Genomic DNA, 23,991 nt, shown 5'->3' with positions numbered 1-23,991 from the left:
CCAAGTGGACTGAAGAGATGTCAAAATCACAAAAATCACCACTGTTGTTAGCACTAATTATTACCCTTGCTGGCAATCTAAGCATGTATATCTAAGACCATGGAGACTGAACTACCTCATTCACTTACAGTTGGTCTTTCTAAGGCTAATTTGAGGCAAATTAGCAGGGCTGTGAGAGGAAGCTTGTATTTCTATGATCTGTGCTGTAAAGATTTTGGTCCTTAGTTCTGTCAGTCTGGCAGCTTTCACAAGGGCTAAATTCACAAAGATCTTTTAAAATCAACCATTTTCTCTGCTTCTATCTATATTTGCATCTCTCTCTTTCTGACCTTCCTAAGTCATGTCGCTTTTTTGTCGCAGTGGATGGTAGATGGACAGCGTGGAGTAAGTGGTCTACCTGTGGAACAGAGTGCACCCATTGGCGCAGGAGGGAATGCACAGCGCCAGCACCGAAGAATGGTGGGAAAGATTGTGAGGGTCTCGTTCTGCAGTCCAAGAACTGCACAGATGGGCTGTGTATGCAGAGTAAGTGGAAGTATATTAATCTGTTGTATTGACTTTGGAGTTTGGAAAATATATAGCCATTTAAAAAAAAACAAATTAAAGCTTGAATGTTCTCCTGCCATAAAAATCTCCTCTAAGCAAAAGCTGGAGAGTATCTAAATGAAATATCCTGCACCATAACAACATAAGGAAGAAAGCTACATTTAAGTGAAATGGCATAAAATGACCAAAATAACCCACGTGCGGTGCTGCAAAATTGTGCCATCTAGGCATTGTCTGAATTGGGTGCAAAGCTTCACCACCTACAGCAAGCTTAGGGAGGAATTGTGTGTCTGAGGCAAATCCTCTGTAAACTCCCTGGAATAAATGGTGCAGCCTAGTCCTCTCAATATTCTGTACCAGTTTTGTGTGGTGGTGGAGAATGGAGGTAGAGCCATGACCATTGTAATGGTCTGTGCCTTTTCTGAGACCCTTTTCCAGCCCCCCAAGTGCACCACTTTCAAGTGACAGGTCTGTACTCTACTTCTCTTTGGGGTGGGACCTTGTGTTCCTTCCACTGTCTGAGTGGTTGTGCTAGGTTATGCCCATCTGGTTGCCCAATTTGACACCTCGCAAGCACCTCGCATAGCACCTATAAGACTTCCCTTCAGGAGTTAGTGGACAGTAATATTATGCAGTGATACAGAAGCAGCTTTTTCAAGACAAAGGATGATTTTTTTGCCAAAATGTTCAAAGCACTCAGAGAAATTGATTTAAAACAACAGAGAGACCAATAGGTTCAATGTCTTACCTATGCTTGGCATTCCCCTGAAGGCCCTAGGTAGATATAACTTAGTCTTGGTATCCTCTGTTCTCTACCACCTGCTAGCTGCAGACCCCGACTCACTGATAGTCTGGGAGTCAGCTTGCATCCCTGTCAGTGCTCATTGGCATTCACTGAGCAGCCTCTCTCAACAAAATCAATCCCCCACCCTTTCCTAGGCCTATGGTCCTGTAACGGTTTAGTACCCTCTTTTGATCCTAGATTTAGCCTTGGGAAGAGTAAACCATTCTAGCCTGATTGGAGCCTGGTGAGGGGTATTATCCAGTTAACACCTTCCTCAAGGACTTTTACCTGTGTCATTGTTTTGCCTTTCCTACTTGGTCCCTGTAACAAAACCCCTTCTGATCTAACTCCTTATCAAGTAGCCCACCGTAAACATTATAATGCACCATATACATAAAAAAACCCGCAGATATTTCCCAATTCTCCACAGTTATGTCCTGTTATGACTTCCTTTGTGGTAATTTTGTACCCCTCAGGGGCCAGGAAGGAGCAGCCTCTGACCTCTCCCAAATGCAAGGACTTACATTGTCCTTGGCCTATATGTAGAGTGCTTGGGGGAGGGAAGAAGGCTCCTTCCAATGTTCTTCCCCAACTGTGCACCCACGCAGAAGCCAGGGGTAATCTTGTCTACAGTAGACATAATTACACACTAGCTAGAGACACCTGCAGAAAAAATAAACTCCTTTATGGGAAAATACTGTTTCCTGTGTCAAGATCATGTAAACAGACTTGCTGCAGGGTATCTCCTCTGAGGTTTGGGCAGTATTCTTCCCTCTTAGTCCACAGGGATGCAGTAGTCTCTGCAACTCTTGTACCCCCTCTCTTTGGAGGAAACAGGTAGTGGATCCATGTAGCTTGCATCTCGAGCTCTCTAAAGCTACCACTCCTCACCCTTATATGCAGCAATGTCGAAGCTGAGGGTCTATGTCATAAAGGTGTGCAATAGGAGTGTATCAGTCTCTCTGCATCCAGGGCCCTTCCCACCCACAGAAGAGGAGGCAGGGTTTGCCTCTTTGTGTAGTGTAGATTTAGGATTCTATATCCAGTATAGCATCACTTGAAGAGAGAACCTGTTGTTTAGTTATTCATTTGGATATTTATAGCTCTGCCATAAACAAGCACCCATCCAATGCTCTGAGTGCCCTGACTAGTCTTTTAAAAAATCCAACTTTTTAACCAAATGACACATCTGTTACCCCAGATCAAACAAACTCCCAGAAATGTAAATAGAACAAAATGAATTGACCTCCCCATACACCCCCAGCAGCTTCCCATATCATCATTATTGCTAGGCCCATCGTCTTATGGGCCAGGAAGTTAAGATGGATGTTGCAGCTCTCCCTGAAGGTTAACAAACTCGGGCTCTTTCGGACCAGAGGAAGAATCGAGTTGAAAAGCTTTGGTGACCTACAGAGAATACCTTGCCTGTTGACCTCCCTCTCTGATACCAAAGAGGCTCCAGCCCACTGTCTCTGATGGTCACAGGAGAGAGAGTCTCACGGATAGATGGGTCTCGGGGCTGATAGAGCTTTTATAGTTCAAAACCAACATTTTCAAAAAATCAACCTAGTAAAGCCGACCATAGGCCTTTGGCACTGTTCATTTGCACACACAGAATTGGTTCTAGGTACATTACTTTGTTCCTTTTTTATATTTAAATGAATTTAAAGCCAGACTGATAGCGCTGGAGACAGAAGCTGTCTGTTCGCAGAACAGGTACAGCATCGGCAACAGCACAGGTTTCAACACACTGACCCTCCAATGTGCCTCAGCCGCTAAAACTTAGAGGAGAGTTCAGTCTTCAGGACGATCCCGGTGTTGGCCACGCCACTATGACTGCCAAGAGGTTCCCAGTAGTCAAGGGTTATGCTGGGTTTTTTTTGTGAATTTGACACCTGTTCTCATCTGAACCATCCCACTGAGTCTTTCAGATGATACATTAGAAATGGAGGTCCTATCTGCACTGCTGGTTCATTAAAGATCTACTGAACTTTTAATAAGAACAGTGGTTGTTTCCAATGGCCTTTGCCAAAATTTGCCTTCTTCCACTCCTCTGCATTTTATTGTACTGCTTTCTGATTCTCCACCTGGCTGCAGCTCTCCATCACCCATCTGTATAGTGGTTGTATGTTCACAGTTGTATGTTCAAATAGGCCACAGAAATACCATTAGCTAGTATGCAATGATTTTCACTCACTACCAAACAGGGCTAGATTTGAACAAGGGACCTAGACATAGAAAAATCTGTATCGAAACCCTGAGCTATCCAACCTCAAAACATGATTTTGCCTTCAGTTTTCCAGTTTAACCAAAAACTGACTCATCCACATGGCCACATCTTCATTTGAGTTTTGATGCTTTGAGTGACAGCTTCATGAAACCAGCTGTAATTTTTCCATTTCTATTTTTGTGGGGGAAGGAAAAGAGAAGCTGAACTTTTCTCTAAAAGTAAAAAAAAAAAAAAAAAAGTCATGCTAAAGTAAAGTTATATGACACCCTGAAAATATGGGTTTGTAGCGGGAAAGCTAATGTATCCTTAACTCCAGTGGTGTGAATGAGCCATTATGGTAAATTAGCAAGAAAAGAAACCACCTCCACTCTAAAGAGCTCTTTATTACCAGATTATATTTAGACAGGTGTGTGTCATCTTTGGGTATATGCATAAGCAGATTCATTTAAGCAGAAATCTCATGAAAACAAATTCATAATGCTGCTGCAGAATAAAAGCCCCTGTAGGGATCCCATTTTTATGTAGATGGTGTATTGCATTTTATTTGTGAAAGTGACTGCTGGGAGTAAAGCACAGATCTTCGAAAGGAGAGAGGGCGATGCTAATGTGAAACCCACTCTGCATTTTTATATGTATATGGAAGGTGGGAGGAAATGAAAATAATATACAGTTGCATATTTATCTCCTTAGCTCCAGGGGTTGAGATTGTCCCTCAGTATTGGAGTTTAATGGTAATGTCTTTATACGTATGGGGTTCATATACCTGTAAAACTTACAATCCTGCTCCATAATCCATCACTGCTGAATAGACTGATTTGCCACACTTTAGCTCTGTGCCTGCTATTCTTTCTCTCTCTCAATTTATGTAAATCCATTCAGAACACCTTTATTTTTACTTCTGTATAGCGTTGGGTTCCTCCAGATGAACTCATAGTGCATCTGTGTGCTGAGCTAGGGAGGAACACAGGACCCTTTTCATTCCTGGAACACACTGAAATTCATTACGGATTATTAGATTTTCATCTGGATTGAGTTGGAATTAGATTTTTTTCATAACTTGGAGGCCTTTGAATCCAGATCACACATTTTCAAAGAACTCCTAGCAGCTTTCCCTTGTGGGCACATGGATAAGAGCCAAGAGACCCAAGATCAAGCCGTCTGTGTGCTTGGATTCTTTTCTGATTTCTACTTCGTTGGCTGATTAATTGCATGCTATGCAGATTCTACCCATTAGAGCAGTTTCTCCCTTCCTTCCCAGAATCAGTCTTCATCAAAAACTGATAGGTTATCAATTAAATATAGTAATGTGGAAGTCTAAGAATTATTAAATAGCTTCTTGTAGCAGGAGCGACTAACCCATTGCTTTGACAGAAACTCACTTGTAAAAAAAAAAATATAAAAGAGATATCCCAGGAAATATTGGATTGAATCAGTCTAATTTACAAGCCCTTTTCTCTTCCAGTCTATTATTCACTACACTAACATCACTTGGGCAAATCAATAAGCTCTTTCATCAGTCTGCCCCAACTCCAACACAGAGCAGCAGTCTATACCACTATCGATTTCTGTGTGGGGATGAAAAGTGTGGAGCCTTCCCCATCCCTTGTAATTACAGTATTTTACACCCAAAGCTGTAGTTTCTGCTTACCGCTAACCATGGTGTTTCTGGTGCAACTCTGCTGTCACATGTATTCAGACTAATGATCTTGCTAGTGTACACACACACTCCTATTCAGTAGCTAGTATTTTTCCCTTAATATGAAAGAATGAATAAGCATTAAACTAGCATGCCCGCATAGAGACAGGAGGCAGATTGAAAAAGAAAAGTAACTGCAGTGAAAATTTAGGACAACTGTTACTATTGTAAACCTCCAAATATACTGTATCACCTAGCAGGAGTCTTTACAGTAATTTAATAATTTATTGTAATAGCATTAATAAGCCCTCAGCAACATCGTCTACTGTGTGTGTAATAAAAACTGGCACCACTCACAGTAGTTAAATTATTTACCACCATATTTGCAGCATATCTTATTTGAAGCACAGAGATTAGGTTAAATATCACAATGCTTTGAGATCCTTGCCTGCAGGACTCTATTGACATTCAAAATATTCCATATTATTCATTGTTTTAATAATAGTAATGTCAGTCTCACAAGAGTATATAATTTGTCATCTTTATGTATTAGAAGGTTAACACTTCACATTTGTCCACGTTTTCCTGCCAGGCATCTATTACATAAGTTGCTTCTTGAGAAGGAAGAAAGGTTAACCTAGTATTAATGTCTGCTGTGCTTTCTGTTGCAGCAGTTTCTTGCTGGAACATACATATTCTGCACATGTGCTGCTTGTTCAATGTAATACACTAGAATCTTCTGATGAAATAAGCATGTTTCCCTTTTCGGTTTTTTTAAAAGGAGAGGTGCTGTGAAGAATTGTAGCCCAGAGTAACCTGATGAGAACCTAGAGAACTTCTGAGCACTTCAGTGTGCGAAGAGTAAGGGGATGTTTTTCAGAATCAAGGAGGGAAGCAAAGTTGTCTCAAGGGAGATCACAACAGAAGCTACTGTGTGTGTAAAAGAATGAAAGGAAATCCTTTATTAAAAGCATGTGGGTTGAGAAACAACTTTTAATATGTTCAGTCTCCCTGCATACTAATGTATCCACCTTGCCAGCCTTGCTGAGCTCTTTCAGGAAGAACTGCTTTAATTTAAAGGGTCTTCTCATCTTTTCTTCCAATCCATTCCTGGGGGGAGGATTTCTGTAGCATTTGTTATTTGATATAAAATTCATCCAGATCTACAATTCTGTTTGTTTAGCCTGCTAATAAACAATGGTGAGATTTTCAAAGCGCTCTGATGAGTTTGGACACATCTTCTTACTATTGTTTGTATTATATTCATGCAAAAAGGCCCCAATTCAGAACAAGGTTCCTCTGTGCTAGACACTGTACAAACATGTACTGAGAAACAATCCCTGGCTCAAACAGCTTATGATCTAAATAGACAAAAGGCAAAATAGGAGACAGAGAGGTGAAGTAACTTGTCCAAGGTCCCACAGCAGGCCAATGGCAGAGCGGGGGATAGACCCAGGACTCCTGATTCCCAATCCACTAGAGCACTATACCACTCCATTAATTTTAAGAGAAGATATTTTTTCTAAAGCCTTTGGACTGCATTGAAAATGTCAACTTATATTAAGCATAGCAGCATGCATATATGAAAGAAACTCCAAGCATTCTTCCTGTATATCTTTAAACATTATAAATTCCCTATCTCTTCTCTTCTTTTCTCCTTTATTTTTCCCTCATACCCCATGCCTAATAATGATAATATATAATAATAAAAGATCTTCTCCACTTAGATGAAGAGATGAAGAGAAAGACATGTAAACTGATAATAGATGTCTTGTTGATGCAGACCCAGATAGAGAAACAGAATAACCAGGGCCCTATCAAGTTCACGGTCCATTTTGGTCAATTTCATGGTCATAGGATTTTAAAAATAATAAATTTTATGATTTCAGTTATTTGAATCTGAAATTTCATGGTGTTGCATTGTAGGAGTCTTGACTCTACTACCCTTACTTCTGTGCTGCTGCTGGCAGCAGCGCTGCCTTCGGAGATGGGCTGCTGGAGAGCGGCAGCTGTTGGCTGGGATCCCAGCTCTGAAGGGAGAGCCGCCATCAGCAGCAGCGCAGAAGTAAGGATGGCAGGTCTGGTATAGCCATCCTTGTGTGCTGCTGCCTGCAGAGCTGGGCCCTCAGTCAGTAACCACCACTGTCCAGCCACCCAGCTCTGAAGGCAGCACAGAAGAAAGGGTGGCAATACCACAGTCCCCCTAAAATAACCTTGCAACTCCCTTTTGGGTCATGACCCTCAATTTGAGAAATGCTGGTCTCCTCCATGAAATCTGTATAGTATAGGGTAAAAGAACACACAAGACCACATTTCACAGGGGGAGACCAGATTTCATGGTCTGTGACACATTTTTCCTGGCTGTGAATTTGCTACAGCCCTAATAATAACATAATGATAATACATAGTGCTTAGTTCAGCCATAGATTTCAAAGCCCCTTACAGAGATGGGTAAGTAGCACTATTCCCACTTCACTTGGCTTAGCAAGGCACAGAGAAGTTGCATGACTTGCCATGGGTCAAACAGCAAGTCAGCATCAGAGTCATTCCAATCTCTTGATTCCTTGCCCCAAACTCAACCCAAAGGTTAAACTGCAGCAGGAAGACTGAAGGTACATAACTCAGTGAACTCTTGTAATGGAGGAAGCAGTTTGTAATTGAATATTTTAAGAAATCTCAAATAGACATAATGTTGATCCACTAATTCTGAAGTCATTGGCGCTCTTGGGGTAAGAAGTAAGAAAACTAGAATAAAAGAATTATTCTGGTCTTTAGTTTATAGAGCTGTTTAGTCTGGTGCATATTGCCAAACAGCTGCCTGAATATCCTCCTCCTGTGCCAGAAGGAGCCTCTTCTCCAGCAGGGTTAGCATCTCATTCTCCTCTTTCAAATCTCTCTTCAAATTTCATTTCTTTTGCCAAGCCATCTGCCACTCATCTCTATTTGGACACTCCCCTTCATCACTTCAGCTCCTGACCACACTACAGTGGCAAAGCAAAGCAAACTCCAAGAATTGTCAGTTTAATATGAAAACTCAAATGCAATCCTAGGCTTGTGTGTCTGTGCTCTACAAACCCAATTTAAAGTATCTAGGCCTTTCGGATTTTGAGACATGACCCCCAAAATATGTGATAAGAATTAGCCAAAAGGGCAAACCACTTACCTATTAATCTTCCAAATGTCAGAATTGCCTGGGCTAATTAACAGCAAATTTTAGCAAAAAGTTATTCTTCCCTTCCACCCACTTCCCCACACACATGTGATGTGTGAACTTAAACTGGGAAAGGACCTTTCTAAGGATTTTAATTAAGGGTCAGAAATCTAATTTATAATGAAAACATAGTTACAGCCTTAAGTATGGAATATCACAATCTTCCCTTCACCACCAAGGAGAGAGAGACTCTCGGTAAAAGCCAGAGTCAACAAATGAGTAAGTAGTAGGAGAGATTCACGAAACCTCAAACCCCATGCTGTTGTCTCACTCCAAAACTTGTCAATAATAAGACCTTCAGACGCAAGATAAATTATGGTGAATTATCTCTAGGATGTCTGATGTCACATCTAACCTTTGACATCATTAGTGCAGACATAAAAGGCTTTCTGTTGCAAGTGTCTTAGTAATAGAAAGAGACTGGACATATTTCTTATGGTTGGCTTTTAGGAACTCTAGAGACTTTTTTCGCCACAAAAAAATATGATGACCTTGTAGAAATCACATCATCTGTTTATGTGCTATTGCTGCTGGGAAGCAGCAGGGAAGGAAAAAGTTTATGAACTGCTATTGAAAGAGAAGCTGCAGATTATTCTTACTATAGGTATTATTTATTCCATAGGAAATCTATGTTAGGAGAGCATTAAGAAAGCACTCAAAGTCAGAATATATTATTTCTTTTAAGGATGCACTTATACCCTTAACTCTGCCCTCTTGTGCATGTGCAGAGCCGGATGTTTGTCTCCACCAATGTCTCTATAGTCACTCTAGTGTTACAGAGGACATTGAGACAAGCCCTAAAGGGGATGGTGAGGAGTCTCATAATGTGGGAGAATCTCTGTGCTGGTATAAAACACTCCCTCCCGACGAAGGGAAAATGATGGGTGTGTGCTGGACTGCAAAGGAGTGTAGCTGGATTTTGCTAGCTCTAACTGGCATAATGGTCAGAGGACCTAAAAGAGCCATTGCTGCCAGATTGCTCCCCAGGTTCAAGAGGACAAAAATCCACCTTTGTCTACCGTCCCTCTGAAGTGTACTCAGCAGAGTCCTGGCACACCCAAAGAAGTGGCCCACAGTCTTTTATTACTTGGTCTCATACATTTTTCAAATACAGCTTAACATCATACCATTTTTTTTGAACAACCTTAGATGCACGTGTGCCGTGGCCCCTCTTCTTCCCCGCCTCAGGGCATGAGGGAAGGAGCACACTTTGCAGACAGTTGCAAGATTCCACACTGGCTATAGGACCCTACAATGGCTGTACTTCATAAAGCCTCGATGGGACCCTGCAACTTACTTTACAACCCAGTGCAACTTTGCACTGCAGGATCCCTAGCTGCAGAAATGTAACCCTGAGAGTTTATCACTCCTGTATTTTATTTCTTAATACAGGATGTGTTTTAGTATCAAACATTAATGAATATGCAACCTCTACCATGGCTTTCCAGCTGATTTATAGCAGCGACACCAATCCCTTTTCTAAAGCATTCACTCAGTACCCTTTCTACTAAAGCAAACAGATAAAGGCCAAAAAGAAAAACTGAGAAAACAAAGCAACAGTTTGTTTCTATGTAGGTATAATACAGCTTTCATCACACCTTTCATTTCATAGAGAAAGGTTAAGTTTCTAAGAATTTTTTTAAATAGCTTATTTGAAGTTGTATATATAATTGCAGACTCATTACTGATGTCAGGAGAATATTTTACTTTTTTGCATTACCATAAAAGAAAATAGAATACAACATCCGAAAAATAAAAGAAAATACCCCCATCTTCCTTTAGTAAGTTGCTTGCATGACCATGCAATTCAGAGTCTCCATTTTAGAGGAAGAATGAGATCATGGATCCAATCCTCCATTGATATGAGTCACTGGCATTACGCCAGCAAAGAACTGTGTTGGCTGGGTGCGCTTGTGTTATACATGAAGCACTTAAAGGAAGGAAATTCCAAGTGTTAATGCTGCTGCATCAATATTAATTCAACCAGTTTGTACACTTAATTGTATCCATTAATAACAAACAGTACTATACTGTATTACCGTTTATAGTTAACCAGGAAAGTAGACATGCACGCACATGTGCAGTGTGGCTGAGTTAACGCTGTCAGGGCACCTTCGGCTTTTGCAGGCTCCCACTCTTTGAGCACTACACTTGATTTGTCACCTCAAGTTTGCATTAACTAACAAACTCGCCATGGTCAATGAAGGTTTAGATTGGAGTACGGGACAGAAATGGCATTAGTGGTATGGTTCAATGCTACAGTAGTGGGATTGCAAATACCTCAGGACTGTGCTTATAGTGTTTTGACAGTTCTTTCCGTTGGAATTTTTTAAAAAATGTGTATGGAAACATTCCTATTGGTTAAAGATTTTACAAAATATAAATTGGCGCTGATAATTTTGGTTGACAATGTCACTTTAAAGTAAGGAAGGAAGATACTGCTGTTGAACTTGCTGAGCTTGGACGTAGCAGGGTATCCTTAACTGAAGCGTCTTTAAAATAAGGGTAAATATGTGTCACTCAAACAACAACTCCACACACCAAAAAACCCCAAGGGCCTGATTCAGATGCCACTGAAGTCAAAGAAAAGACACTGATTCTGAATCTGAATTTACTCAAACTTTTCAAAAGAATTTTCTGGGCTGAGACCAAGTGCAGAAAATGTCAGCCACCCAAAAAATGAGTCACTGGAAAAGGAAATTTGAATGAAAGCTGAAAGCAACCTTTTTCATATGTGGGTACCTTAAGAAAATACCAAATCCTGCCTTTAGACACCAAAATTTGAAATTATGTACCTACATGCCCATTTTGTATTACTTAAGTGCTGATTTGAGTGATCATATTTGAAAGACTTTGGTTGTTGTGTTTAGGTACCTTGGTTTGAAAACGTGTCCATCACAGCTTTATGAATCAGAATGTATTGACCAATCAGTAACAACATATTACTACTCCATTTAGAATTCTGCATTCCTGTGTAAAAGCAGAGAAAGAAATAGCAGTGATTAAATGCTCATGTTTCTCTTCTCCACCTTTGATGAGATTAAACAGCAGTAACTTTGTAGTTCAGAAAAGGAAATACTGTTACATCAACTTATAAATCCACCTGCTGAGTTCACTGCCACGTGAGGGCAGGAGACAGATAGCGTGGCTGGATTTTTGAAAGAACTGCATAATTTTATGACCATTGGTTACATCTGAAGCCTCGTGTGCAAGGCAAAGTACAGAGCATCTGCAGTTTAAAGATGGCTAATGACAGATTCAGATAGAGTGCATTAAAGTGAACAGGGAGATCTTGGATACTTTATTCAAGTTTGTGCTATACAAATTAAAAGCTCTGGGTGACCATGAGAACTCTTAAAATACACCCCCACCCAAAAAAAAATGGACCCTAGCAATTACCTGCAGACAGAATTATCCCGGCAGCAGCATAAATATAACAAATATTTAATAAGACCCATTAACAAAATCACCAAGGAGCACTCCCCCAACCACTCCCCAGCCTCACCCAACTCCCTGCGGGGAAGGGAGAAAAGATGGGCCTTGCAATATTCCCTGGAGGTTACAAGTTCTATTGTGGATCAAAGAGTGAAGAAAGTTCCAAAGGCCCTCCTAGCAGCTTTATTTGTTTTATACCACGGGGAGAAAAGCCGTCTCCTAGATAGATAATGTCTCAAGTAGCTTTAGGGTTGCACAGATAAAAACCTACAGCCCAGAATCAATCCCTGAACCAATAGGCAGCTAGTGCAGTTCATACAGCATGTTAGGGCAGGGACCCTCTTTTTGTTTGTACAGTGACTGGCACAGTGGAGTCCTGGCCCATGGCTTCCAGGTGGTACTGCAATGCAAATAATAATCATTCTTCTTCTTCTTATTATTATTATTAATATTTAACAATAGAGCGGAAGTTAATGTGCTTGCAAAGAGAAATCTACTTAGCAAGTGGGCTGCTGAATTTTGCATCAGATGGACTGAAACAATAGCTCCATGTAGATCGCAGTAGTCTAATTTTGAGGTAACAAAGGACGTAACATGATGTAGTAGTATAGAAGTCCACATCCCAGTAATGATAAGTGTAGACCAAAAATTCAGAGCTGCTAGGTTGGCTACTATGGACATCTCTGGAAATTTTGAAAAAGGACACCAGGGAGTCAGTCTCATAACTTTTTGCATAATTACCTTTCAGAGTGATGAATTTTTCCATTTCCCAAATATCCCATCTCTTAAAAAAGAGCCAAAGTATCTTTTGCATGGAGTGGGCTTTTCTTCTCCTCTGCAGGTAAATTATTTTAGGGGACTTTTTGCCATATGAAGAGAAATACTCTCTCTACGTATTAATTCTGCTACCTTCCCACAAAGGCAAGCTGTTATCCGGGTACCAGAAATTTTATCCACTTAGTTACATCTTGGTGTCACTTACCTATTGCCTTTGGCATGAATCTGCTTTCTGGAGGTCGGAGCAGGAGAAAGGGAGTCAGGATACTTGGTTTCTATTTCTAACTTTTGGGGCATATCTACACTTACAAATTGCACTAATTTAATTAAATCCGTTTCTAAATCTATTTAGTTAAATCTGTGCAACCCCGTAAATCGGCTTAAGAATGACTGGTATTGAAATATAATTAATCTCAATGGATACAAGGCAGTCAAAGGTCTTTTCTACCCACAAAAGTTAACTAGACCAGTACAACCCCCTAGTGGATTATATCAGTATAAAGGATGTTTATATCAGTACTGCTATTCCCATAGGGGAAAGGGAATCAGTTATTATGGTATAAGGCACCTTTATAACTGTTTCAGTTTTCAAAAAAAACCCTCACCCCTCACCACTTCCACTGAAACAGATATACTGGTACAAAAACTGTGCAGAGCAGGCTGTAAACTCAAGAGAGTTGCACCAATTTAATTAAATCAATTTAGAAATGAATTTAGTTACATTAGTGCAATTTCAGTGTGTAGATATGGCCTCTGACTGACTCACTGTATGTGACTTTGGGCTAGTCAATTAACCTCTCTGTGTTACTATTTTCTGTAAGTGAAATGAGGATAATAAATACCTCACTTTGAAAAGCATCTGAGATCTTCAGCGGGAAGGGCCTATGTAAGTGTAAAATATAGTTATTCATATTTTTATTGTTCCAGCAGTAACACGCACAAGAAATAAACAACAAAGCACCAAAAGAACCTTTGGAAATGTTATATTTCAAAACAAGCCAAGTGACAGGCTTAAGTTACTTTCCTCAAAGCAAGTTACTGACTGTGAAACCAGCTGCTCAATGCATGAGTCAGCAGCACCAGCAGGAGAGTCAAAGCCTGTTAACAGCACCTTTCTTAGTTTCCCTCTTTTAAAATTTTCATAATACCAGTACAAGTCCCTTAGGTACTTGGCAAACAGCACTACTGATAGAGCCGGTGAGGGGAATATCATTTTGCATGGCACTCACTCTGAAGATGGGAGGGAAGCCATTTTTCGTTATCATGGGTACTAATCTCAGCAGGTTTGCCTCATTATCTGAAGAGAATGTCCTAGCTCATTGTTTCAGAGTGGGATCAGAGGGGCCAGCAGGAAAAACAACTGTCTAAAGAGATACCTGTGTTGTTATTCTGGAGGGTGGCAATAATCTCATATCCCCCACTGCCGCCGTCATCAGAGTGTGTCCTCGAGCCTTCTGCCTGTTTCTACCATTTGAATTCTCTCCCTCTGTTAAAAGTGAAAGGACAAGTTATTTTTTTAAAAGCTGTTTAGAAGTGCAGTTTTACTTTGAATTGTGACTTTGTAAAAATGGCATGGGAGGGCTCCTTGCTTATTATCTCTCAACAGTTTCCAAAACAGTTGTGCTCAATTGTTCTGCAAAATTCAGCCTGGGCTTTGAAAGTCAAGCCTGGAATAAAGGTCATAAACAAGAATAAAAAATTCTGCAGCCCTAAATTATGCCCTCAATGGCACTTGTGCAACCCAATATGGGTTTGCACAGATGCAGCTGATTGGAATTTACTAACCAGTTCAGTTGCTGATGTACAGGAGGGAATAGAATCCAGCTGCTTTGTCTTAGATGTATTGGCTTTGAAAGGCTAACAGGCCTAGCAAACAGTAAAGCTTTATTTTTTCCATTTAAGTAAATAGATAGGACTTTCAATACTCACACAAAGCAGATCTTCTGAATAAGATGATGCCAATATTTTGTAGCTGCCTTTTCATGAAAGTTGTAATGTTTTAAATTCATCAGTGGCAGAGTGTATATAGAGTTAGAAGTTGCAAAGAAGTATTTTTAACAAATAGAAATCTATGGTGCAGTCACATCAGGATAAATTTGACCCAGAATATTTAAAATCATCCCTGTGTTTACTTACCCATGTTATCTCTTTTGAGTGGCAGTTACTATAGCTCATCTATACCTCATAGCAAGGGTAACACAGGACTCTGAACTCAAAACTTGCCAGGTTAAAATAAAACAAAAAACAACCTTTCAGTTCCCCTGTAATGCAGCATCATTTTTTTGGTTTTTAGGGAATTTTCCTATTATAGCACCATCTATTGGCTGGATTTCAGAAGGCATCTTTGTCTGCTGCAGGAAGGACATCTAAGACTGAATTCTTCTCTCGCTGAGTTTAATAAATCCAGAGCGATTCCACTGATGTCACACCGGTGTCACTGAGAGCAAATTTAGTCCTGTATCACCTCCCCACAGCAGACCAAGATGTCTTCAGGTTTCCACCAAATCCCTGAAGTTTTCATATTGTCTGGTGACACTGGTGCAGCTGCAAACACTAGCATGAACTTTCCCAACCATGGACTGACTAACTGTGCTCTCACTGCCCCAGACTTTCAGCAGTTGCTTGCCTGACTTCTCTCTTTAAGAAGAGCTCTTTGTAAGCTCAAAAGCTTGTCCCTCTCACCAACAGAAGTTGGCTCAATAAAAGATATTAACTCACCTCGTCTCTCTTCACTCCTTGCATCCTTTTCATGTCCTAAACTCCAGTGTTAAGAGTTCACTAGTACGAGAGAGAAACAATTAAAAATGCAAACAGGCAAACCTGCCTCAAGGAATCATACAAATGAGTGAGGAATATAATATTTATAAACGTAAGCGCAAGCCTGGAATCATTGCTGGGAAATAAGGCATAATGCTATCCCATGGTGCTGCAGCAAAGCGCCTCTGTCATAAAGAATACCTCTGCCTGCCTCTAGTATTTCAGTTAACAGCATGGTTATGTGACAGGTAGTTAGCTTTCATAAACACTTGGTGTTTTTACAGTACGGCTTTAAAAGTGCCACAGCCTGAGCACAGGAAAGAGAGTCAGGCCCTCCAAAGTTCTCATTTCAGCTCTGACAATGACTCCCTTTGTTGCCTGGGGCATGTCATTTACCTCGCCAGACATGATTGACTTCTATGGGATTAGTCTTGGACCCTCTGACGCATTTTCTGCATTGGTAAAAAGGGAATAAAATAAATGCCTACTTCTTGGGGTTATTGCGCCAATCAGCTAGAGCAACTGGAAGAGAAAAAGTGCTACTATATTATTGTAGGAGATGGAAAAGAAATAAAAGAAAGAAGGAGATACTCTTACTGTTGATCTGTTTTGGAATAAAACTGAATTATGTTATGATTTTATCAATATTACACTATGCCTTCAAAGATTTAAAATAAATAACTTTATGACCCTAGGTCCTCTATTGATTTTATAATGATTTCAAATCGAACACATTCAGTTTCCAGATCAATTTGCTGGCACCCTGTGGAATTCCTATTGGATTCCTATTAGAGACAGGATAAAATAATTGCAAGGAAATCCAAAAAGAGGGTTTTCTGTATGGGCTTTGCTCAGCAAATGGGTATTTAACCTCTGACCAATGACGACAAGTCTCCTTTAGCTCTATTAAACCAACAGCAAGCCACTATAATTAAATAAAAAAACTGTTTAGAGCCCTACTGAAAATGTCCTGGGAATTAAACCATATGGCAGGGGTAGGGAAAAAAGACTTTCCATATGCTAATGATGCTTGATGTCTGAAATAAATTAGATCCATTAGAGTTTATGCTCAATAAAAGAAAGACTTTAAGCACTCCAAAGTTAGTGGCTCGAGACCGATTTTGGCTCTGAAATTCAATCTGCCTACTTATTAATTCTTAGTGAGGCTCTGGAGCAGACAGGAGATGCAAAATCATAATTCTGTGCTGAATCAGAATTGTAAAGTACCATGGGTTTCTTTTCCTTCTTTTTTTTTTTTTAATTAAACCATTTTTCATGCTTTCCCTTTTTTGGTTCCCCTCATTAATTTGATTTTGTTCCCATTTTTGTTTAATTTCTTTTTTTTTAAGGTTTCATTTATCCTATTTCAACTGAACAGAGAACCCAGAATGAATATGGATTTTCTTGTAAGTTTAATGTTTGATTTTATGTTTCTGATTACTGATGTGATGCTGTTACTTGGTTCAAGATTTACTTTTAGCCCAGCTACATGTGCATCGTGAAAGAGGGACTTAATGTACACCGTGAGTTGCATCCTGCTTGCTTAATGGGAGGGAAGGAGGGGCAGTGTTACAATTGTCAGTAGACTCGTGAGAGAGATAAAGTGGGTGAGTTCATATCTTTTATTTGACCAACTTCTGTGGGTGGAAGAGACAAGATTTTCAGCTACACAGAGCTCTTCTTTGGACTTCAAGTCTGTTTAGCTTGAAAGCTTGTCTCTTCCACCAACAGATAATGGTCCGATAGAAGATATTATCTCACCCACCTTGTCTCTCTCATATCCTAAGACTGACATGACTACAACAACACTGCAATCAGCTCATGTGGCATGATAACTGCCCTCATTAATAGGTGGACAAAGGAAAGGGGATAACCTGGTGCTTGAAAGCCAGAAATCAAAGGGAGAAGCCTATTCATATCTAAGGAGGAGTAGGAAACTGTCAAATATGAAATTATTATAAACGTTTGGTTAAAAAGAGATAGAGAATATGGAGGAGATGTAGCATCTTCAGGCTGGAACTCACAGTTCTGCTTCCTGAGAACCTGTTGATGAACAGAAGTGGGCTGCAATTTGAACAATGGAGATTTTAAGAATACATAATAGCTAAGACCAGACAGAGTCCCTTTCAACATCTGCCATATCTCTCCTGCAAGGCAGACTGGCTTACACCTCGGGAAAGCAAAGAACAAAACAATTCCTTCACATGCTCTAAATTAAACCAAAACGGTGCATGAAAAGATTTGATTTGTTTGCAGTTTCTTCGCTCAGTATGCTTCTTCTAATAGTGGAATATTTCGCTACACACGCAACACATCAATTTTTGACCATGTATTCAGGCCTTTTGGAAACATATCTGGTAGAAAGTGGTGCTAGGTATTACCCTGGGATTAGTGCAGAAGTTATGGTACAAACAGGTAGCGAAAACCTCATGGGCAGGCCTTGTTCCCAAAGGAGAGCTACAGTGAACTTGGCTTCCTTTTGTAAATTACGGCATTCCTTGTTGAATTTTGCTTTTAGTAGATGGTGCTTGCTTCAGCATTTGTCCAGGCATTCCACTAATGAGATCTCAGCATTTGTTTTGCTCTATTTTTGCAGGTTTTTTGTCTCAAATGGGGTGTAGGGTGACTTGGAATATTACACTTAGAAAAATATTCCAGCTCAATACACACACATTATCAGGTCATGCCACAAAAAGTGGCCTTTTATTTTTAAAGTAAGATGTGAAGTAAAAAACCTTTTCGTTATCCAATGTACCACTAAATTAACATTGAATTTTTCATCAGGAATTGATATGGTGTTATACCCCATTTAGCTAAATTTGCTTTATAAGTCTAGTTATAAATGGTTTGTTATGCTGCCTAGTTACTAGATAGATAGATATATGAAGCATGAGAGAATAGTGAAGGAAAATCTAGGATCATTTTTCCTCTGAAAGGGAACAGTCCTGTTATAAAGCTTTGGAGATGGATTTTCAGTTAACCTATAAGAAAGGTAACAAATGTCAGAAGGAAATGACAGTAATACGGATGTATACTCTTGGAAATTCCTGTGACCAGATATCGCTGAACAATGTTTAATTCTTTTGCCCCTCCAGCTGCTCCTGACTCAGATGATGTAGCTCTCTACGTTGGCATTGTGATAGCTGTAATCGTGTGCCTCGCTATTTCAGTGATTGTGGCACTGTTCGTGTACCGGAAGAACCACCGTGACTTTGAGTCAGATATTATAGACTCCTCGGCACTAAATGGCGGATTCCAACCCGTTAACATCAAGGCTGCAAGACAAGGTTAGTTGTCATTTCATTTCATGTAGATCAATTCAGGCAGATGCTTAAGGAAATGGTCTTCAGGGTTGTATGAACTATATTCACTGGATGCTAGTTGCCCCTTCATAGAAAAAAGAAAGGTTATGCTCGTTTGTTTCTTATAGTCAAATGCTAAAACCTTATGCTGGGATTTTTCAGACCTACTCTAGAGCATGAAACAGAGGAGTATAAACTTCAGGAGAAAAGGAGTGAGAGGGACACACCGAGACATGTAGAAATAAGGGTTTGTATATAAGTCAGTGGCAAATACATCATTGGGTACAACAGAAACAGGATTCATTCTACCATGTCTTAGAATAATACTCTAATAAAGTAATTCCATCACATTATATTTCCCATTTTACTGTCTGATAATCATATTTACTGTGACCTCTCTGTCTGCATGGAGAGATGTGTGGGAGGTATTTACTACTGAGAGATGAGACATTGCTCTGGCGCAAGATTCAGTGGGTGGAAAACGTAATAAATTTCTATCACCAGTTAATAATAGCATAATTATTTGCAGACATCATCAGACAGAAAATGAATGCACAAAGCCAAGACTGGCTCTTGGAAGCTATACATTTGGGCTGAAACTTCTGGCTTTTGATGTCATTCTTTAAGTATTAAAGTTACATCAAGAAAAAAGTAAAACTAGCTAGAGAGTTGTAAAAATGGAACATTAGCAGGGGCAGCACTTTCTTTGCCAACGGTTTCTTTAAAGCTAAGCTGCAGAAGGCACTGTATAACATACCATTGGTGACAATTCTGCGCTGGCTGTGGGTGATGAGGAAGATGACCCCATAGGTCTTTTCTATCTCTTCTTTCTATCATTCTGTCTTTGGACTGGTTGAATAAACAGGCTAATGATTCTCATACTTAGCATTTATGGAAGGAAAATTAATTAATAAAACTGGTTTTGTCATAGACAGTCTCTTGTACTGAGATCTGACATGTCATATTTGACGTCAGCGTGCAGACTGGAAAAGAATACAGGTTAAAAATCTTTGGAGTAGGGTTGCACTTCAGTTTTGTGCAGCAATTAGATTCCATAGCGATTGGGCCTATGTAAACCCCTGGAGATGTGTGGATGGATACAAAAGGAGAATAATATCAGTCCATTAGGGCTTTTCTCATCATTCCCTTTGTGGAAGAAACAAACTCCACTCTCAGGTTGGAAGCAACAAAATCAGAGACAGCTTTATTCAGGACATGCAATTGCAAAGGAAGAACACAGCTGACAGAGAGCATCTCTGCCTCAGTTTCTCCAAAGTACAAGCAAAATCACACAGGCATTTATACCTCTTTGTGATGTGCATTAATTAAAAACATCTGCATTTATTTAGGCTATTTGCTATCTATTCAGTATTTTCTCACTATCTCTTCTCAAACATCGTTATCTCAAGACTAGGTCACACTGACTATTCTGCTGTTTTCCACTCACTTCTGATGTGAGCCCTGCTTCTACAGGTCTCACAATATTAGGCTAAGACTTGATAGAACAGTTGCTCTGTCTCTGACACTTACATGGCTGCACTTAAACCCTCTCTTTCTTTCCCTGCTTCCACACCTTCAATATGAAGACACAGGTAGAATGGCACCACTAAATCTTCACCCAGAAGGAAGTCTTCAGTGAAGGAGATACAGACGTGGGTAATACTTTGTTGTTTTTTCTCATTTCCAACACAGATCTCCTGGCAGTGCCACCAGACCTCACATCTGCTGCAGCCATGTACAGAGGTCCTGTCTACGCCTTGCATGATGTCTCTGATAAAATCCCAATGACCAACTCTCCAATCCTTGATCCACTGCCCAACCTGAAGATCAAGGTCTATAGTACCTCGGGTGCCGTCACCCCACAGGATGACCTGTCTGACTTCTCATCCAAGTTATCCCCACAGATAACTCAGTCTCTTCTGGAAAATGAGGCCCTGAACATGAAAAACCAGAGTCTTGCTCGACAAACAGACCCATCATGCACTGCTTTTGGCACCTTCAACTCCCTTGGAGGTCACCTGATCATTCCCAATTCAGGTAAGTATTGCACTTATCAGCTTCAGAAGTACCTAGTGAGATTTCAAAGGTGGTGGTCGTTTGGTGGTTATTTAGGCAGAAAAAACAAGGTCACTCCTTGGAATCTGCCTTTTCTATGTTTAGCCCAAACAGCATTTTTTTCCATTCAGGTTTACTCAGCTATTTCACATATCCTTTCTCAAAAGTCCTGGTCTTCTTTAACAATAAATCAGAAGACCGTGACCACTTCCTTCAGAAATATTAGACCTCAGAACTTCCCTGTGTGAAGTGGGATTCAGCATCCTTGACCTTTTCTTTTCATACAGATCCCCAAAATAAACCAAACAACCCAACTTCAAGCCAGAAAGCCTCACTGTTGTTATCATGCATAAAAAGGACAAATTAATTAGAAAACAAATCAGTTGTTCCAGTTCCAGTTTGCTGCAGACTGTGCAGTGCTGAAGCAAGATAGCAGAATACTAATTTTCTGCAGGTGATTGAATAGTTTGCCTAACAGAGATTACATAGCAAAGGAAACCTGGACATTATGTGTGTCTTTTTCTTATTTCGTTATTAGAAGCTTTTCAGGAACTGCAGAAGTTAGTAAAGAAAAAAATAAGTTCTGTTTACAGCTTAGAAAATGGCTACGCTGTTATTTAGCTGGATAGTAGGACCTCAGTTAACCAACATTTTCAGTTAATCCAACTCCAGTGTGATGGCTTAAGAGAAGTGGGCTGGGGTGGATATTCAAATCTGATAGAATACCAAATCTTCACCACATTCAGGGCCAGCTTCTTAAGTGCTCAACACCAGCAACCAGGACCAGATTTAAAAGAAGCAAACAAAAAATGCAACTCTGTTCCTATTTAGACACCAAATGAAATGGTTAGATTTTCAAAACCCCTTAGCCTCTGGTGATCCCTATTCTTCTTACTGGATGCTGAATGCTTCTGAAAATTTAATCTGTTTCATTTACGGGCCTAAATGGGTGCTGAGCTGTTCTGGAGGAAAAAAAAATCTGGCCTGATTGTGGTTTGCTGAGCTCTGTTCAAAATCTAGTCTATAGTGCTGTAGACCTGAAGTTCAGGATCTTCTTGTTAGATGTCCAGTTCATTCTCAGGTTACTTTCCACCATGCTTTCCACATGTACTGCAAAGTCTGTTAGACATACATCATTTAATTCACATATTAACTTCAGTTTGTAGGTGAAAAAGTACATATCTATTGCTAGGGGCACTCTAAAAATAATTAAAACATACAGGAACAAATATAGCCATCAGCTATAACCCAGTACAGTGGGCTGTCTATACAGCTTCCAGTAATAGTTACCCACCAATTAACAGTCAAAAGTCCTTATAATCCCTCCCTGTACATCTGAGGAAATACATGAGTGATGCAGCATGCCCAGAAGCTTAATGTATCTGGGTTGTGACAGACCCACAGGGAAGCAAGTTCCAAAGTCAAAAGGCATTCATGAAAAACAGCCTGCCAGCTGTACCCTCCCTTCTAAAACAGGGGGCAGGGACTCCAGCTCAAACACATCCACTGGTCACAAGCATGGATGTACTGTATATAGAGAGAGGTGGTCTCATGTAGCCAGGCCCCAAACTATTCATATATCGCAGGGCCGGCTCCAGGGTTTTTGCCGCCCCAAGCAGCAAAAAAAAAAAAAAAAAAAAAAGCGAACAATCGCAATCTGCAGCTCTACCGCCACTGCTTCAGTCTTCGGCGGCAATTCGGCGGCTGGACCCACTCCGAATTGCCCCCAAAGAGCTGGACGTGCCACCCCTCTCCGTTGGCTGCCCCAAGCACCTGCTTGCTGGGCAGGTGCCTGGAGCCTGCCCTGATATATCGATGAGGACTGTCCAGTGCATCATTTTGTAAGGCCATTTCTTCTTCTTCTTCTTCTTCTTCCACACACACACACACCCACACACCCTTGTGAATATTCTGTTCGTAGGTTTGCTTCAGTTGTCTAGTTATAGCTGTATGCAGGAGAAACTAAAATCCCTACCACAGATTTCTGATCACTCCAGTTCAGCAATAGCAGCTGTTGCAGAATTGCCCGGCTGAGTGGGCTACTGAGTACTTGTGCCTCATGGCACATCACTAATTGTCACTAACTTGTGTTCAGTGCAAGGCAGACTTGACTGGGTATTGGAATTCTGGACCACTCTTTATGAACGGACATATAAGGGATGTCAAGTATCCCCATTTTGTCCTAACTATTATATAATTAGAAATTAAGTACATCTGAACACTGGATGCTGACCATGTGACCAGCTGCTCCCAAAAAGAAATGGTTCTTGTTGTTTCCTGGGCCAGTATTCTGCTGTTTGGGGATTTTATTGTTTTTTATTAAAAAAGAAATGCCTGGGGAGAGATGTTCCATTACAGCTGTTTGAAATCTTAGACAGAGCTGTTGGTTTTCCCCACATTTTACAAGGTAAGCAACAGAGTAACCATCTGTTTGTTCCTTAAATAAAACAAAAGGGGAGGGAAAATATCCAGTTCTCCACTGCAGTAATTCAAAACAGACAATGGGAGGCACCAGGGCGACCTGCATGTAGGGCTTCGCCTTCAAAATCTCCTGTCATTCTTCATCAGAGACCTGGTTGCCTGCCTTCCTCCATTTCGTTTTATTTGTGTGTCTTCTGTTTTGCAGGTGTAAGTTTGCTGATCCCTGCAGGGGCTGTTCCCCAGGGAAGAGTCTATGAAATGTATTTGACAGTTCACAGGAAGGAGAACATGAGGTAAAAGACTCTACTTGGCGTGCATTTGCTTGAGCACTAATTATGGAGGACGGGATGAGAGAAAATGTGCTAACTAAAATCTCTGATCAGCAGATATTTATGCAAAGCCAATTGTGTTGAGGCTGCTTACTGGTTTTAAAGCAGACACAGGTGAGAGCTGAGGATAACCTGGCCACAGAGCCAGCTCTGATATTTGCTTTTTATAGGTTTTGCAAAAAGCTTTCAAGCTTAGGGGAAGCTGAATCCAAGTTAGAAGTTAGAATAATGCAGTAGCAAGAATTAAGTGCAGCAGGAAGACTGTCTGGTAACCTGTTGCAGAGGGCCTTTGCTCAGTTGAATAGAGGAGGGAAAAGGGCTGCATGCTCCATGCTTCCCTGGGGAACACAAATCCCTGTGGAGGAAGAAGTGGTTGGGAAAGGATAAGAGGGTACATTGGGCTGTCCATAGGGATGCTGTAGCCTGTGCATGCCTCCTGTCCTCACCAAAGAGCACAAGGAGGGACTGAAGCACAGTTTTGAGGCATGGCTGCGTCCCTTGGGTCACT

The 23,991-nt window shown here is 40.5% G+C and overlaps 1 protein-coding gene across 2 annotated transcripts in view; it reads left to right on the top strand.

The window, feature by feature from the left end:
- Positions 1-23,991, top strand: part of UNC5C (unc-5 netrin receptor C) — a 375,760-nt gene that overhangs the window by 308,898 nt on the left and 42,871 nt on the right. The window contains exons 7-11 of one of the 2 annotated variants that reach the window (XM_050944016.1): positions 361-525; positions 16,726-16,782; positions 18,472-18,663; positions 20,371-20,715; positions 23,360-23,447. In XM_050944016.1, the coding sequence (XP_050799973.1) occupies positions 361-525; positions 16,726-16,782; positions 18,472-18,663; positions 20,371-20,715; positions 23,360-23,447 (847 nt within the window). The remainder of the gene's footprint in view (positions 1-360; positions 526-16,725; positions 16,783-18,471; positions 18,664-20,370; positions 20,716-23,359; positions 23,448-23,991) is intronic. The other variant, XM_050944017.1, reaches the window with a different exon arrangement.

Source organism: Gopherus flavomarginatus, chromosome 3 (assembly GCF_025201925.1).
Source record: "Gopherus flavomarginatus isolate rGopFla2 chromosome 3, rGopFla2.mat.asm, whole genome shotgun sequence".
Lineage (NCBI taxonomy): Eukaryota > Metazoa > Chordata > Testudines > Testudinidae > Gopherus > Gopherus flavomarginatus.
The sequence above is the reverse complement of the archived record's forward strand: the minus strand, read 5'-3'. Positions and strand labels throughout refer to the sequence as shown.